This window comes from Somniosus microcephalus, chromosome 26, assembly GCF_052327205.1.
Source record: "Somniosus microcephalus isolate GS21.2 chromosome 26, FLI_Smic_1.0, whole genome shotgun sequence".
Lineage (NCBI taxonomy): Eukaryota > Metazoa > Chordata > Chondrichthyes > Squaliformes > Somniosidae > Somniosus > Somniosus microcephalus.
The window spans coordinates 45,022,827-45,040,910 of record NC_141012.1 but is presented as its reverse complement, the minus strand read 5'-3'; the positions used below and the strand labels follow the sequence as shown (position 1 = coordinate 45,040,910).

Sequence of the window (18,084 nt, the reverse complement as noted above, 5' to 3'; positions counted from 1 at the left end):
GACAGAGACAGACCAGAGGAGCTCCCCGACAATGGCTCTGTTCCCAGTTCTCTCTCCCTCCTCCAGGAGGAACCTGGCCTCACACTGTAGCCGGGTTCAGCAACTCGGCAGGGTGTGGTGACTGCTGCCTCGGGCTTGCATCCTGCTGCATGTCCAAGGTCTCACTCGCCCTCTGCAAATCACAACGTTTCCCATCAGTTTGAAAGCTGGGGGAATTGCAGCAGACTCCAGGACCTCCATCACCATGGGAGCCCAGAGGCTGCCGGCTGATGTCTCTGTCATGAGCCAGCGATGTCACCCGGCCTCGCCAATGATCTTCAGCAAGCAGACACTCCCCCTACCTGGTTTCCAGTTCATCTTTATCGCTCAGCAAGGTGCTCACAGGATTCTCATAGTCATCTCTTCACTTCTGCTTCATGGCAGGTTGATCCTGAAAAGCCAAAAGGATTAATATTTTTATTTTTTTAGAAACTGATGCTTTCTACAACATTTCAAAAAATAAGGAACCAAGAGGCCATCAACTGAATTGCTTTCTGCGAATGATCTCCCATTAAGTGTTGTTGTTATCTGCTTCAAAGATTTAAAAGATGCAATGCTCTTTACCTCAAACACTTCCTGTGGCAAAGCATTTCATGCTCCAACCCTCTGTGCAGCAAAACATCTCCTAATCTCTCTTAGCAATCATTTCAAATATACCCCTCATCAGCGATTCCCCAACTGGAATAGATAGCCTTTCCCTGTTCACTCTAAAAAACCTTTCATAATTTTAATCATCTCTATTAAATCTCCTCTTAGCTTCTCTGCTCCTATGGAAATAGTCCCGATATCTCGAGTCTCTCCACATAATTATAGTTTCCTATTCCTGCTATCATCCTGGTGAAGCTTTGCTGTATGACTCTCTATGGCTTTAACGTCCTTTCTATAATGGGGCGCCTGAAACTGCCCATAGTGCTCTGCGACCTGGAGAAGCGTGGCGTGCTCCCTTGGATTCTCGGCATCCCGTCCCATCGCATCATTGTAGCCCCTCCTCCCCATTCTGTGCACTAGTTTAAAGAAAAACTAGCCAGGATATTTTTCTGTAAATACCCATGGCTAGACCTGCTCTGCTGAGAGACAGCCCATCAACCCCTTTAATTATTTGGTTTCAAAACCAGTCTGGTTATCTACAAAGGCTGGAATTTTCCCTACCTGGGTGGATCCGGTGCAGGCGGGGGCTACGGCAGATCGCGACCCCATTGCTCCATCCCGCTACATAAAATGACTCTACGTTAATAGGGTCATGCTGACGCCATCCATGATGCGTTTTCAGCCAGTGCATTTAAAGGGGCCATGGCCACATTACATTTGAAGGTTAATCTAAAATAGTGCAGTCAGTGCACTACAGCATTGGAGTGCTGCAAACACTTCAGAAATGACTGTGCCGAGGCAGAGGGCTGCACCCCGGTTCTCCGATGACTCCCTCCATATACTTGTGGAGGGTGTCAGAGCACGCAGGGAGGTCCCCTTCCCTACCAATGGGCGGAAGAGACCTCCCCAGGAGACCGAAGCAGCTTGGTTGGAGATCGCAGGAGGTCAACAGCAGGTTTGTGGTCAGGAGGACGTGGGTGTGGTGCCGCAAACGTTTCATTGATCTCATTAGATCACGAAATGTTACTGCAAAGCCACACTAAACTTCATCCTGCTGTGCCTCTCATCACATCCCCATCACTCTGCCTTCCCTACCCTACTCCTGCACATCATTACGCACACCAACATACCTTGCACGCCCACTCATCCCCCTCTCTCTATCTTCATTATCACATCCCCATCTCACTAGCCGCCCCTCACACTCACCCTCATCCAATCATACCAACTAACAACACACAAGGAGGCCCTTGGCTTTTGTACCCCACTCCATTATAGTCACCCTCTAACCCATCCATTCCTCACACTCATTCCATCACTCTCACTCAACCTTCTCTTCTTGCCCTCCTTGCAGGAAGAGAAAGCCCAAAATAAGAGGTAGAGGGATAGAACTGGAGGTGGGCCTCCATCATTTGCAAACCCTACAACAGCAGAGGAGGCTGTTTTAGAAATATCTGGAGTCGCCGAGCAACTGGAGCTGGGAGACAGAGAGAGGGGGACATCTCAGCAACCTGGTGACAGAATTATACATCATACAGCCACATGGTATACAGCAGCCAGTGAATGGTCATCATATGCATAATAGTATCTGTACCCATTCTTCATATGACATATCTAACTCATCTCTTTACTCTCCCACAGGTCCATCAAGAGCAACCCCCCCAACCAACTGTCCAGGAGGAAGAGGAAGACGACTCCTCAGAGGAGCCTCCAGCCTCTGAAGGTGCACTGTTAACAGACCCAAGCGCACCCAGCACCAGCGCAGATATGCACACCTCGGTGGGTCCCACGCGAGATACCGTGGTGTTGTCACCTGGTGTCTCACAACTCACAAGTGAGCAAGAGGAGATGGTGGAGACAGGGACAGCAGTGGAGACTCCTCGCCGGAGGGTGCAGGACGCTCCCAGCTCTGCTCAGCTGTATGCAGACACTGAGCCTCGAAGGCCATCGAGAAAGAGGGCGATCCTGGAGGGGCAGCAAAAAGTGCAGGAGGCTCTGGCAGGTTTTGCAGCTGTGATGTCTGCAAATGTGCAGAGAATGGAGGAGTCTATCTCCAACATGAGCACCACCGTGTCGCAGGCGATGACAACGATGTGCTCTTCCATGGATAGGATGGCCACCTGCATGGAGCAGCAAATGCACCACTCACAGGAGCACATAGTCTCTATGGAGAAGAGATGGCAGAGGCTCATAGACCTCTTCTCTAGGATGGGTGACAGCATAGATGTGGGTCCATGAAGTGGGTCCTCATGGCCCCACTGATGTGCAGCAAGGTGCTCTCCAGCTCCTTGGCAGCAGGGAAGTGAGCAGGCTGCCTCTGCCTCTGCCTCTGCTGAAGCCACAGGGCTAGCAGCTGGTAGAAGCACACGGAAGAGAAAGATGACACGCAAATAGATTCACCAGGGTAGCCACTTAGGTGTTTTACCCAATGTTTATGTAAAGTTTCCATTAATGTGCTGTCAAACATAAAAATCTTTATTTTCAACACTTTCCGGTCTTGGGCAGATTTGTGTGTAACTTTGTAAGTGGCTTAGTGAGTTGCAGTGAATGGTGAGACATAACGGTTGTGGTAAACCACTGTTATTGTTGTTCACCGTTGTTGTTGTTGTTGCACACTGTTGTATCTATGCATGCCTCAGCTGGCTCCGCCCCTGGCTCCACCCACATGCCCAGGTATAAAGGTGACTGCTCTGCAGCCCCCTGCCTTCTTGGAAACCAGTCAACCACGAGAGGCATGCTCTGTTCTTTGTTAATAAAAGCCTTTTAGTTACTCTCCTAACTCTCCGTCTTTTATGAGTAATTGATAGCGCATCAATTTTATTAACAAAAACAAAATGTCAGCACCAAACGCTGAGCAGCAGGCGCTGCAGCAAAGGACGGCACCAAACGCTGAGCAGCAGGCGCTGCTGCATGCCCTCAGACCAACATGCCTGGACCTAGACCCTCAAGAGGCGGGTTCGTCTACCAAGTTCGCACAATGGCTGCGTTGCTTCGAAGCTTACCTGGAAGCCTCAGCCGTGACACTAGATGGAAACAAACTAAAAATCCTGGCCTCCAAGATGGGCCACCAAGTCTACACGCTCATCCAGGACGCGACTACCTACGCGGCGGCTATCGATCTGCTAAAAGGACAATACACACGCCCGGTAAATACGGCTTATGCCAGACACCTCCTGAGATCCCGCAAACAGCAGTCCGGGGAATCGGTGGAGGCATTCCTACGGGCATTACAGATACTCGGCCGAGCCTGTGATTGTAAAGAGGTATCGGCCGCGACACACACGGAGGGACTTATCCGAGATGCTTTCGTTGCGGGCCTCAAGTCCGACTACTCCCGGCAGAGACTGCTGGAGAAGGGCGAAATCGACCTGAAGAAGGCAGTGTCCCTCGCGCTCTCGCTAGACGTGGCCCACCGGAATATGGACGCATTCTCCCCTAACCGCCCCGCACCGTGGACGCCGCAACCTTGGGTCATGGGACCGCCACCCCCGGCACCAACTGCTGCAGCGATGTCCAAGGACCCGAAATGTTACTTTTGTGGCCAGGCAAAACACCCCAGAGCACGCTGCCCGGCGAAAAACGCTACCTGCTCTGGCTGCGGGAAGAAAGGACACTACGTCAGCGCCTGCAAAGGTATAATCGCTAACGCCAGCAGCGCCGCGTGTGAACCGTGGGGGCAGCCATCTTGTCCGCCATCTTGGACACCTCCTGCCGCGTGGGGATCGGGATCATGGGCGCAGCCATTTTGTCCGCCATCTTGGACGCCTCCAACTCCAATCGCGGGTGACCCGGACTCAACCACCGCCTCGTCTGACGACCACAGCGACTCGCTCGACCATACGCTGGCCTCCGTGACGCTGGACCAATCTCTCCCTCACCAACTGTCCAGGTCCATGATGGACATTACGGTAAATGGCCGCGCCACTACCTGCCTTTTCGACAGCGGGAGCACGGAGAGCTTTATCCACCCCGGCACGGTGCGCAGTTACTCTCTCCCGGTCCTGCCAACGCGCCATCGGATCTCTATGGCTTCCAAATCCCATTCAGCAGACGTCGGTGGCTACTGTGTAGTGACCCTTTCAGTAAGGGGCACAGAATACAAAAATTTTAAACTTCTTGTCCTGCCCCATCTCTGCGCTGCCGTTCTACTGGGGTTGGATTTTCAGTGCCACCTTAAAAGTGTCACATTAGCGTACGGTGGACCCCTCCCCCCACTCACAGTCCGCAGCCAGCAGCTTTTAAATCGCCCGCCGCGCACCATTTGCAGCCTCTCCACGCTTAAAGTCTCTCCCCCCCCGCCCCTTGTTCGCTAACCTCACCCGCGACTGTAAGCCCATCGCTACCAAAAGCAGGCGGTACAGTGCCGGGGATAGGAGCTTCATTAAATCCGAAGTAGCAAGACTCCTGAAGGAAGGGATTATCGAGGGTAGCACTAGCCCATGGCGAGCACAAGTGGTGGTAGTGAAGACTGGCGAAAAACAGCGCCTAGTTATTGACTACAGCCAGACGATCAATCGCTACACCCAGTTAGATGCATACCCACTCCCCCGCATATCTGACATGGTCAATCAGATAGCACAATACCGGGTGTTCTCGACGATTGATCTGAAGTCGGCATACCACCAGCTCCCCATCAGGGCTGAGGACCGCCAGTACACAGCTTTTGAAGCTGACGGTCGTCTCTACCACTTCCTCCGAGTCCCCTTCGGCGTCACCAACGGGGTTTCGGTCTTCCAAAGGGAGATAGACCGAATGGTTGACCAGAACGCGCTGCAGGCCACCTTCCCCTATCTAGACAACGTCACCATCTGCGGCCACGACCAGCAGGACCATGACGTTAACCTAGAGAAATTCCTCCGTACGGCCCAGCGGCTGAATCTAACATACAACAAGGACAAATGTATGTTTCGCACCACGCGCCTCGCCATTCTTGGCTGCGTAGTGGAGAACGGAGTCATCGGCCCCGACCCCGACAGAATGCGCCCCCTTATGGAGCTCCCCCTCCCCCACTGCCAAAAAGCACTGAAGAGATGCCTAGGGTTTTTCTCTTACTATGCTCAGTGGGTGCCCAACTATGCGGACAAAGCCAGACCCCTCATCAAGTCCACCTCCTTCCCCCTGACAGCAGAGGCATGTGCAGCCTTCACTCTCATAAAAAGAGATATTGCGAAGGCCACAATGCACGCAGTGGATGAGTCCATCCCTTTCCAAGTGGAGAGCGACGCATCCGACTTCGCCCTAGCTGCAACCCTTAACCAGGCGGGGAGACCCGTGGCCTTTTTCTCAAGGACCCTCCAGGGCCCCGAGATTCGACACTCCTCTGTCGAAAAGGAGGCCCAGGCCATTGTGGAAGCGGTGCGACATTGGAGGCATTACCTGGCCGGGAAACGATTTACCCTGCTCACTGACCAGCGTTCAGTAGCTTTTATGTTTAACAATAAGCAGAGGGGCAAAATCAAGAACGACAAGATCTTGAGGTGGAGAATTGAACTCTCCACCTACAATTACGATATCTTGTACCGGCCCGGGAAACTCAATGAGCCCCCAGATGCCCTATCACGTGGTACATGCGCCAACACGCAGGTTGATAGACTGCAGACCCTCCACAATGACCTCTGCCACCCGGGGGTCACCAGGTTCTTCCATTTCATCAAATCCCGTAACCTGCCCTACTTCATCGAGGAGGTCAGGACCATGACCAGGAACTGCCAAATCTGTGCCGAGTGCAAACCGCATTTTTATAGGCCAGACAGAGCAAGCCTGATCAAGGCCACTCGCCCCTTCGAGCGCCTGAGCGTCGATTTTAAAGGGCCCCTCCCCTCCTCTGACCGCAACATGTACTTCCTCAACATAATTGATGAGTACTCCCTTTTCCCGTTTGCCATCCCTTGCCCAGACATGACCAGTACCACGGTCATTAAAGGTCTGAATGACCTTTTCGCCTTGTTCGGCTTCCCTAGCTATATCCATAGCGACCGGGGCTCATCCTTTATGAGCGACGAACTCCGTCAGTACCTGCTCACGAGAGGTATTGCTACAAGCAGAACCACCAGCTACAACCCCCGGGGGAACGGCCAGGTGGAAAGAGAGAACACGACGGTTTGGAAGGCCGTCTTCTTAAACTTAAAATCTAAGGGCCTTCCGACCTCTCGCTGGCAGGAGGTCCTCCCTGCGGCGCTCCACTCCATTCGGTCACTGCTTTGTACGGCCACCAATGCCACCCCCCATGAAAAAATGTTCACTTTCCCCAGGAAGTCCACATCGGGGACCTCGCTACCGACATGGCTGACGTCTCCAGGACCCGTCCTACTGCGGAAGCACGTGAGGTCCCATAAAATGGACCCCCTGATCGAGAGGGTGAGCCTCCTCCACACCAACCCCCAGTATGCTTACGTGGCGTACCCGGACGGGCGGGAGGACACAGTCTCCATACGAGACCTCGCACCTTCGGGTGCCCTGAAACACTACCATTGCCATCCACCACTACCCACAACCCAACCCCTGTAGACGGCATGCCGCAGCCCCAGGACCCGTCATTGACCACCCAACCACTCAATGAGACGCCAGATTCAACGTTGGATGCTGCACCATCACCGCCGCCACCACGACGATCAGGACGGCATACAAGGCCACCTGATAGACTTACTTACACGAACCTTTAGTACACTTCACCCCGCCGGACTCAATTTTAAACAAGGGGTGAATGTGGTAAACCACTGTTATTGTTGTTCACCGTTGTTGTTGTTGTTGCACACTGTTATATCTATGCATGCCTCAGCTGGCTCCACCCACATACCCAGGTATAAAGGTGACTGCTCTGCAGCCCCCTGCCTTCTTGGAAACCAGTCAACCACGAGAGGCATGCTCTGTTCTTTGTTAATTAAAGCCTTTTAGTTACTCTCCTAACTCTCCGTTTTTTATGAGTAATTGATAGCGCATCAACGGTACCTCCAGCAATGGTGGCGAGTGTGAAAGGTCATTATAGGGAGGCTTTATGGTGCTGGTATTGGTGTGGGGTGGTGCCAACCTGGCACATCATGTGGCAGCCATATGGGTGTACAGCGTAAAATTAAGTAAATCTGGCCATGGTGAGGCCATCCCTGGCCTCCTGGGCAGCAATGTGCTCAAGTGCTGATGCCCTCTGTCCTGTGCAGCATCAGGTGATTGCGGAGAAGGTTGGTGGTGTTGTTGTTGGTGCTGCTGGTGTGCCTGGTGCTGCTGGTGTTGGAGCTCATCGTGGTCGGGTTCTGAGGACCAAAGTGAGACAGTATAAATGGCACCCATGTTGATGGAATAGATGGCAGGTGAAGTAGAGATGACAGAAGCAATCTGTCAATGGAGAGAGAGGTTCTTCCAGTGAGGTGGCACTGGATGAAGACTTTGCTGGAAAGACTTACAGCCTGCAGGAAGCTCAATCTGTGCTGAGAATGCAGTCAGCAACAGCTTCTGCCTGAGGAAAGTGATCAGCTGTGAGATGTGAGCTTTTATAGTATATTTGATGCTGTCAACTAATCAGCTGGATCAGTGGCCACTCAACTCCCGCCTCAGGTTGAGAGACGTGGTTCCCAAGCTGCATTAGTCCCGTCGGCATCCAGTGAAATTGCAATTAAAAAGACTCTTAAGGGTTTGACAAGTACCCGTTAGGTCACCCCCCTCTGCCGGTCAGGTCACTGTCACGCTGGCAATCGCACCCCAGGGAAAGGCGCATGGGGGCGGGATGACGGCGAGTTCCCGACCCGCTCCGAGAAATTTCAACTTTCCCACCCAACCCACCTCTGATCGCGCCCGCACGGACCCCAGAATGTTCCGGCCAATGTGTTCTGAAAGGCACCATTTGACCACTCGTTTCACATTAAAATTCTACCAAAGATCGACACTAACTCAGAAAACACTCCACTTTCCAGTCAGCTCCAGTTGAGATGACCAAGTCCACTTTTGAGCACCGTTGACTGTCTCTTTAATGCCACTGATTCCAATACACAACCAGCACCAACTTCATCTCATCCTCCTATTACTAACTCACTCACACTTTCCTCAGTATCCTCAACCTTTGCCCCCAGCAGAAATATTCCCACTGCGTTAGCCTTACTTTTAGAAATTGCGCCATTAAAATCTCCCATTACCTTCTCCTTCTCTCACTATTTGCTTTATGCCCCAGTCAACAGCACCAAAAGTAGCTTCACTGGTCATTCATCACATTGCCCTTTGTGGAATTCTGCTGAGCACAGACTGGCTACTGAGTTTGTCTCATATAATTCATTTCTCTGCAAAGCAGGTGTCGGGATTGGAAACATTGTTGAGGGATGTGATTAAACACAAGGTGAAATGCAAGTCTTTCCTGCCCTTCTTCTCCTGTAATGATCTCCTCATTAATTTGCTCCTTACCTCGACATTAACACCTTCTAAGCTAGCCAACAGCTGAGAGCTGCTTGATACTTCTATTCTCTGCATTATCTCATCCAAAGTGAGTACCGGACACCACCAAGTCTATTTTACAGCAAACAGGGCTAAAAATTCAACGGCGGTAAAAACTTGCCGCAGGTCGGTGTTAGCGGCCGCCGAAAATGGTGGCGCTGGTGGGACCGAAGAATTGCTGCTGGGGACTAATTAACATTAGCCCAGCGCTTAACTCACCGTGGAACGCCGTCCTGGTGGCATTGGCCCCAGCAGGAGGCTCCAATGTAGCGCGGCCGAAACATCATTGCAGCAAGAACAGCCGGCTCTGAAAGCGAGGCTGTCATTTCAGAAAGCAGTTCGGTCTCTTAAAGGGGAACTGCCTTCTGAAATGAAAAAAAAACTTAATCATGTATAAATAGGCATGTTTTAGCCCTTACACCTCAACTGCCTTCTGACCAAAAAAAATTAACATGAGAAAGAATTCCCAAATGGGAGTCTTCAGCTTTTAAAGCTGAATTCCCTTCCGCACCTAAAAAAATCGGGAAAGTGCTTCAGCACTAACACAAATGGCTCAGCAAGCCAGGGAAGGGGCACCCAGGGTCTCGCACGCGGCACTCCAGCTTTGTGCAGGGGGTCAACACTGCAAAAGAGGTTGTCTACCCACAGGGGCCACAAGGCCCTCCAGAAAGAAGGGTGTGGGACTACATCACCGAGGTCATCACTGCCAGCAGTGTCACCCCCACGACCAGGCTCCAGTGCCCAAAGAAGCTTCAGGACCTCAGACCAGTGGTCAAGGTCAGTGAATGTCGTCTCTACCAACTGCACCACTAGCCTCACGCACTGCTCAATGCATGACTCCCCACCCACCCCCACCAATCACTCACCTACCAACAATCTGTACCAAACACGAGGCACATCTCCCATTCCTAGCTTCACGTCACCCCCTTGGAGGATACAGTGCAAGCCATTCTTGGCAGGAGTACGACTGAGCCCTTGGCCAGCAGCGGGGCTGAAAGAATACAAGGTGTCGGTATCCTCATACGTTATCCTCCTTCTCGCATGCCCCTCTTGCTTTCCTGCCCTCCCCTCACCACAACCCCACCCTTGTGCCTTCCTCATTTCAAACACCCAAGAAACGCATGTAGTGTATGTACCTTGAAGAAGGAACTATATTCTGCAGCCCCTGTATACTGCAGTACCAGTAGTGACCACCCCTGTATATAAGCCTGTGTAGCAACTTTGTATAGTAGTTCCAGTTTTGGCTCCATTCAGTAAACACCTGTTATAACCAACTTCTGCAGTCCGTGTCTCAATTACACACGGACATTACATTGGCGACGAACAGATCCGAACTTACCTACAGTTCTGCACCACCTCACGGGGATCCATCCCTGAAGCGAAGTTATTGGAGGTCGAAGCCAGAAGGAAGAAATCCAAAAAGAAAAAAAAAATCAGAGGAAACGGGCGTCGACCGTGGGCAACCGCCCTCTGATTCATCGAATTCGAAGATTTGCAGGAGAGGCTGTCGAAAGCTGGGCTTGGTTCTCCAGTCTATGGTGTTCCAGCTAATCGGGCTGGTGGCAGGTAGTACACTGATCCTTCCTGGGCTGCGGCGGGCTAGAGCTCGATCGGGTGGCTTTTCAACAGCGCCGAGCAGCGTTGTCGGGAAAGAGGAGAGAGAGAGACGGTGGAGCACACAGGGCGTGGCCGGTGCTACGAAGCCGGGCAGCATACAGACCCGAGAAGAGGGAGGAAAGTGTCCCATAGGGTCTGCTCTGACGACGGGAACAGTAATTAAAATAAAGGAAAAAGTTAGAAGCGCAGAAAGCCGCGAGGAGCTGCAGTTTGCCACGGGGGCCGCGGAGAGCGGCGTTGGCAGCTCGCGAAGACCATAGGGCGTCGCCATCAAGGCATAAAAACGCCAACAACAGCACTGGCAGCAGCGGAAAAGACAGAAAGCGCGGGAGGCGCCATCTTAATCCAGCGGGGAAGGCGGCAAAGCGCAGGAGGCACCATTTTGTTCAATCGGGGAAGAAGGCAAAGCGCGGGAGGCGCCATTTTGTTCAATCGAGGAAGAAGGCAAAGCGCGGGAAGCGCCATCTTAGATCTCCAAGATGCCGAAGACTGGCAATTTCACTGCCTTCGATAATGAAATAGAAGACTGGACCACATATGTGGAAAGAGTCGAAGTATATTGCAAGGCAAATGAAGTAGCCGATGAGAAAAAGGCATTGGTACTACTAAACTTAATGGGCGCAAGAACGTACGGCCTATTGCGGAACCTGATCACTCCAGTCAAACCAATGGGGAAGAGTTTTAACAAAATTGTTGATATCCTACAGGAACACCTAAATCCTGCACCGCTGCTGATAGCAGAAAGATTTAAATTCCACAAGAGAAATCAGCATAAAGATGAGAGCAATGCTGATTACTTTACGGAACTACGCAAGCTATCAATGCACTGCCAGTTCGGAGCAGGACTGGCAGATACCCTACGGGACAAATTTGTCTGTGGACTCCTGAGTGAAGGAACCCAGAAGAGGTTACTCTCGGAGAAAGAGCTGACGCTAGATAAGGCTTTCAGCGTGGCAGTATCGTACGAAGCAGCAGCAAGGGGAGCTGCGGAAATACAGCAAAAGCCACAGGAATACGGCACCCATGAAATGACACGGGGATTTGAAAAATGTTATCGCTGCGGCAGAACAACCCATGACCAGAAGGACTGCTGGTTCAAGGACAAAACATGCAGGCAATGCGGAAAGATGGGACACATTGCACGAGTTTGCAGGTCCGGGAAGAAGACTAATGACAACAAAAAGACTACTAAGGAAAAGTACAGGAAAGTACAAAAGATGACGGACAGTAGTTCCGAAGACCAGAAGAGCGATAGTGAATCCGGGAACAAGAGACTAAGCTGTCACAAACTACACAACGTAATCGCAAAAGAGGATCACCGAACCATTTGGGTCACCCTCACGATAGCAGGGTCCCAAGTCAAAATGGAATTGGATACAGGATCAGCCCTGACCGTCATGAATCGACGAGACTACGAGCGGCTATTCTCACATATACCCTTGAAAGACACATCCATTGTCTTGAAGACATATACGGGGCAGAAAGTATACCCCAGAGGGAAAATAAGGGTGCCTGTCGAATACAACGGCAAGGAAATACAGAAATTGTATCTGTACATACTGCAAGATGGTGGACCACCGTTATTGGGACGTGAATGGATCAGAAAGATAAGTTTAGACTGGCACTCCATTCAGGCACTGACTGTGGCTGGTAAAAAGGATGACGACATCACACCTGGACGATTGTCAAAAATCTTAGCTAACGCTAAAGAGGTATTTCAACAAGGACTGGGAACTCTTAAAGGCATAACCGCCTCGATAAAAATAGAGAAGAATGCAATTCCCAAGTTTTTCAAAGCAAGACCGGTACCGTATGCAATTCGCCCAGCCGTCGAGGCAGAGCTGGAGAATCTGGAGAATGCAGGCGTGTTATCTAAGGTAGACTGGAGCGAGTGGGCGACACCCATCGTTCCTGTCATGAAGAAAACGTTAAACAATAAGTCTGAGGAGCCAAGGAAGGTTCGCATCTGTGGGAACTTCAAGGTGACTGTGAACCCAGTCCTTCACACAGTACAGTATCCTCTTGAAGATATTTTCGCCTCACTATCTGGAGGGAAACGTTTTACAAAAATTGACCTAGCGCAAGCATATTTGCAGATGGAGGCTGAAGAATCCTCTAGGAAATATCTCACAATAAACACCCACAAAGGTCTTTACCAGTATAATCGACTGGTATTCGGAGTAGCATCAGCTCCGGCTATATGGCAAAGAGCGATGGAACAAGTCCTGCAAGGGATTCCGGGGACTCAGTGTTACTTGGACGACATCCTAGTGACAGGTGAAAATGACAGTGAACGCCTTGCCAACCTAGAGCAGGTGCTCACTAGACTAAGAGAACATGGGCTATGAGCCAATCGCCCCAAGTGTGAGTTTTTTAAGAAACAAATATCGTATTGTGGCCACGTGATTGATGAAGAGGGGTTACATAAGTCCCCTGACAAAATTGAAGCGGTAGTTAAGGCTCCAGCGCCTGAAAATGTGTCGCAACTGAGGTCATTCCTCGGATTGGTGAATTACTACCATAAGTTTTTGCCGAATTTGTCCACAATTCTGCACCCACTGAACGCCCTGCTACAAACTGGAGTAGCATGGAAATGGAGCGATGAATGTAAGCGGGCCTTTCAGAATTGTAAAGGCCTGATCACTTCAAGAGAAGTATTGGCTCACTACAACCCATCACTACCGATAAGACTGGCGTGTGATGCGTCTCCCTACAGCGTTGGAGCGGTACTGTCACATAAATCCCTTGATGGTTCAGAGAGGCCGATAGCTTTTGCGTCACGCTCGTTAACTGCAGCCGAGCGTAACTACGCCCAGATTGACAGAGAGGCCCTCAGCCTGGTGTGGGGGGTGAAGAAGTTCAATCACTACCTGCACGGACAGAAATTTACTCTACTAACTGATCATCAACCTCTTGTCTCCATTTTCAACCCTAAGAAGGGCATCCCGATAATGACAGCACAACGGCTACAGAGGTGGTCCCTTTTCCTAGGGGCACACCAATATGACATTGAGTACAAAGGAACTAAACAGCATGGGAATGCTGATGGATTGTCACGCCTACCGTTGCTGACGGTGGAAGAAGCACCTGCAGTGGATCCTGTGGAGATATTCCACTCGACCATAGTCGAATGTCTACCTGTGACGAATGCAAACGTAGAAAAGGAAACACGAAATGACCCGACACTCTCCAGGGTCTATGATTTAACGGTGAAGGGATGGCCAGCACATGGCGAACCACTGTTGCCAGCATTCTCGCCGAGAAGAGAACAGCTGTCAGTGTGCCGAGGAACCTTGATGTGTGGATCCAGAGTAGTAATTCCACCCAAATTGAAGGATAGAGTGCTCAATGAGCTTCATGAGGGTCATCTGGGAGGGGTAAAAATGAAGAACTTAGCCAGAGCGTTTGTGTGGTGGCCGGGAATCGATAGAGAAATCGAAGAGATGACCAAGAGCTGTACAGGATGCCAGAAGGTCCAAAACGCCCCACCACAAGCCCCTCTACATCCATGGGAGTGGCCCTCATCTCCATGGCAAAGGGTACACATTGATTTTGCTGGTCCATTTATGGACTCGATGTTTTTAATTGCAGTGGATGCACAAAGTGGCCAGAGGTAATAAAAATGTCCTCAACCACCACAGAAAAAACTATCACAGTCTTACGAACCATATTCGCCAGGAATGGGCTGCCTGAACAGATTTGCTCCGACAATGGACCACAGTTTGTGTCTGAAGAGTTCCGGAGGTTCTTAAAGAACAATGGTGTTAAGCATTACACATCCGCCCCATATCATCCAGCCACCAATGGATTGGCTGAGAGGTTCGTTCAAACATTCAAGAAGGCTATCAAGGCAATGTGTAATGAAGACTTACCCCTACAACACAAGGTGGATAACTTCTTGTTTGCCTACCGGAATGCGACACATGCGGTTACCAACCAAACTCCAGCCATGATGTTCTTCAATCGAAGACTAAGATGCCGCTTGGATTTGGTTAAGCCAAACATAAGAGATGTGGAGAACAGGCAGTTTCAGAATATGAATGAAAGGCCAACCAGGAGTTTCAAGATAGGTCAACCAGTTTTGGCCCGGGACTACCGCACAGAGAAATGGCAGCCAGGAACGATCTGCACACGGCAAGGACCTCTAATGTTGGACGTTGGAGAGAGCATTGTAAGACGCCATGCTGACCAGATTCTAGAGTCACTGGAAAACGTCAAATCTACACCACGATCCTATACACCTGGTGATGAAACCGAAGTACCAATTGCATCTACCTCAGAATCGGTGATATTGGAAGCAGACGAACCAAACAACGACGTTGATCCCGAATCAACTTTGCCAGAAGAACCTGATACCCCAAAGAGGCGTTATCCGGACAGAATCAGGAAGCCTCCTCAAGACTGAATTTATAATTGCTTAACTTCAGCTAATGTATCTAACAACTGTAATTGTAAATATGTTATTTAATTATTAATCGAATGTTATGTACTGTTTAGCTAAAAGGGGAGGAATTGTAGTGTATGTACCTTGAAGAAGGAACTATATTCTGCAGCCCCTGTATACTGCAGTACCAGTAGTGACCACCCCTGTATATAAGCCTGTGAAGTAACTTTGTATAGTAGTTCCAGTTTTGTCTCCATTCAGTAAACACCTGTTATAACTAACTTCTGCAGTCTGTGTCTCAATTACACACGGACATTACAATGCAGCCTTTCCCAGCCAGTGGTTGGCCAAGAAGAGGGAGAGGAGAGTGAAGAAGAAGAAGAAACACCGTCACTCGATTTGACTCTCCCCGCCAGCAGCTCCTCAAGGTCGACCAGCAAGGTCATCTGCAGTGTGCCCCACTGAAAGTCAGCAGCGTTCCACCAGCCACGCTGCAGCCACTGGGGTAGCACTGTGTGACATCAGTAGGATAGGCAAAGGCACACACAAGACAGTCAACTGAGGGAGTGTGTGAGGGTGATGAGTTGATTTCTTGATGTCATATTGGATGGATAGATGTATAAAGTTGGATTGGAAAGTTGGCTTTGTGATGGTTTTAGTTTCAGCATCGTGGCCAGGAGAACGCTGTGATGGTCAGTAACAGAGGGAAGGGAAGGTGTGGGATGAATGTTGAAAGGGGAATTGGGATTGTGGTCACTGGGACTGCAGGCAGAATATCCCGGCCACAAAGGGGCTGACTAGGTTGCATCATAGAGTCATAGAGAGTCATAACGGCACAGGAGGCGGCCATTCGGTCCATCGAGTCCGTGCCGGCTCTCTGTAGAGCAATCCAGTCAGGCCCATTCCCCCGCTCTATCCCCGTAGCCCTGCAAGTTTATTTCCCTCAAGTGCCTATCCAGTCTCCCCTTGAAAACATTGAGTGTCTCCGCTTCCACCACTTCCGTCGGCAGCGAGTTCCAGGTCCTCACCACTCGCTGCATAAAAAGTTTTTCCTCACGTCCCCCCTGTATCTCTTGCCCAAAACCTTAAATCTGTGTCCCCTAGTCCTTGTACCATCAACTAGTGGGAACAACCTTTCCCCGTCTAGCCTATCCAAACCCGTCATAATCTTATACATCTCTAACAAAAGGGAATGGTAGCGTAGTGGTAATGTGACTGGGCTAGTAATCGCAGAGACGCAAGTTCAAATCCCACCACGGCAGCTGGGGAATTTAAATTCAGTTAATTAAATAAATCTGGAATTAAAAAAAGCTAGTATCAGTAATGGTGACCATAAAACTACTGGATTGTCAGGGAAAACCCAACTGGTTCATTAATGCCCTTTAGGGAAGGAAATCTGCTGTCCTTATCCAGTCTGGCCTATATGTGACTCCAGACCCACAGCAATATGGTTGACTCTTAACTGCCCTCTGAAAAGGTCTAGCAAGTCACTCAGTTGTAACAAACCACTACGAAACATAATAATAAAGAAACCAGACTATGGATGCGGCAACAGCACACCCAGCCCAGTCAACTGTGCAAAGTCCCCCCCACCAACATCTGGGGACTTGTGCCAAAATCGGGAGAGCTGTCAAACAACATACTCACAGAATCATACCTTTCAGCCAATGTCCCAAACTCCTCTGTCACCATCCCACCAGAGGTGGTGTGAAGGAGTGGCCCTGGGAGTCCTCAACATTGACTCCAGACCCCATGCTCAAGCATGGGCAAGGAAACCTCCTGTTGATTACCACCTACCGTCCTCCCTCAGCTGCTGATCAATACTCTGCCATGTTGAACACCACTTGGAAGAAGCACTGAGAGTAGCAAGGGCACAGCAAAGTAGAAGCCCATAGAATAAAAGGGACGGTGGCAGTATGGAACTGGTTAAGTGACAGGAAACAGGGTAGCGGTGAATGGTTGTTTTTCAGACTGAAGTATACAGTGGTGTCCCTCGGGGGTCGGTTCTAGGACCACTGCTTTCCTTGATATATATTAATGACCTGGATGTGGGTGCACAGAGCACAATTTCAAAATGTGCAGATGACTCAAAACTTGGAAGTATAGTGAACCGTGAGGAGGAAAGTGATAGACTTCAAGAGGACAAATCGTTGAAGATGGCAGGGCAGGTTGATAAAGCATACAGGATCCTGGCCTTCATGAATAGAGGTATAGCGTACAAAAGCGTGGAAATTATGACGAACCTGTATAAAACACTGCCACTTTCAACGATTTGTGCACATATACCCCAGGTGTCTCAGTTCCTGCACCCCCTTTAGAATTGTACCCTTTAGTTTATATTTCCTCTCCTCGTTCTTCCTACCAAAATGTATCACTTCGCACTTTTCTGCGTTAAATTTCATCTGCCACATGTCTGCCCATTCCACCAGCCTGTTTATGTCTTCTTGAACTCACTAACCGCCTCACTGTTCACTATACTTCCAATATTTAGCTGGAGGAAATTTCTGCTCATCCAGTACTAGATGTCGGACAAGCGGTCTGAGAATTTAGAGACAGTGGAGGGGTCGAGAGAGTGGTGGTGAGGTAGAGCTGGGTGTCACCAGCGTACATGCGGCAACGGACGCTGTGTTTTCGGATGATTTCACCATGGGGCAGCATGTAGATGTGAAATAGGAGGGGGCCAGCGATAGATCCTTGGGGGACACCAGAGCAGGAAGAGAAGCCATTGCAGGTGATTCTCTAGCTACAACAGCATAGAAAAGAATGGAACCAGGCAAGAGGAGTCCCACCCAACTGGACGACAGAGGAGAGGCGTTGGGAGGAGGATGGAGTGGTCAACCATGTCTAAGGCTGCAGACAGGTCAAGAAGGAGGAGAAGGGATAGTTTACCACGGTCACAGTCACATAGGATGTCATTTGCGACTTTGATAAGAGCCGTTTCAGAGCAGTGGTGGGGCGGAAACCTGGCTGAAGGGATTCAAACACGGAATTCCGGGAAAGATAGGCACGGATTTGGGAGGCGACAGCACGTTCAAGGACTTTGG

General features: G+C 50.3%; 1 protein-coding gene across 2 annotated transcripts in view; it reads right to left on the bottom strand.

Moving 5' to 3' along the window:
• LOC147100438 (CMP-N-acetylneuraminate-beta-galactosamide-alpha-2,3-sialyltransferase 4-like) overlaps window positions 1-18,084 on the bottom strand; it is a 163,550-nt gene that overhangs the window by 51,188 nt on the left and 94,278 nt on the right. For both annotated transcript variants that reach the window (XM_085968162.1, XM_085968163.1), the window contains exon 3: window positions 342-430. In XM_085968162.1, coding sequence (XP_085824288.1) covers window positions 342-357 — 16 coding nt within the window. In that variant the 5' untranslated portion in view covers window positions 358-430. The remainder of the gene's footprint in view (window positions 1-341; window positions 431-18,084) is intronic.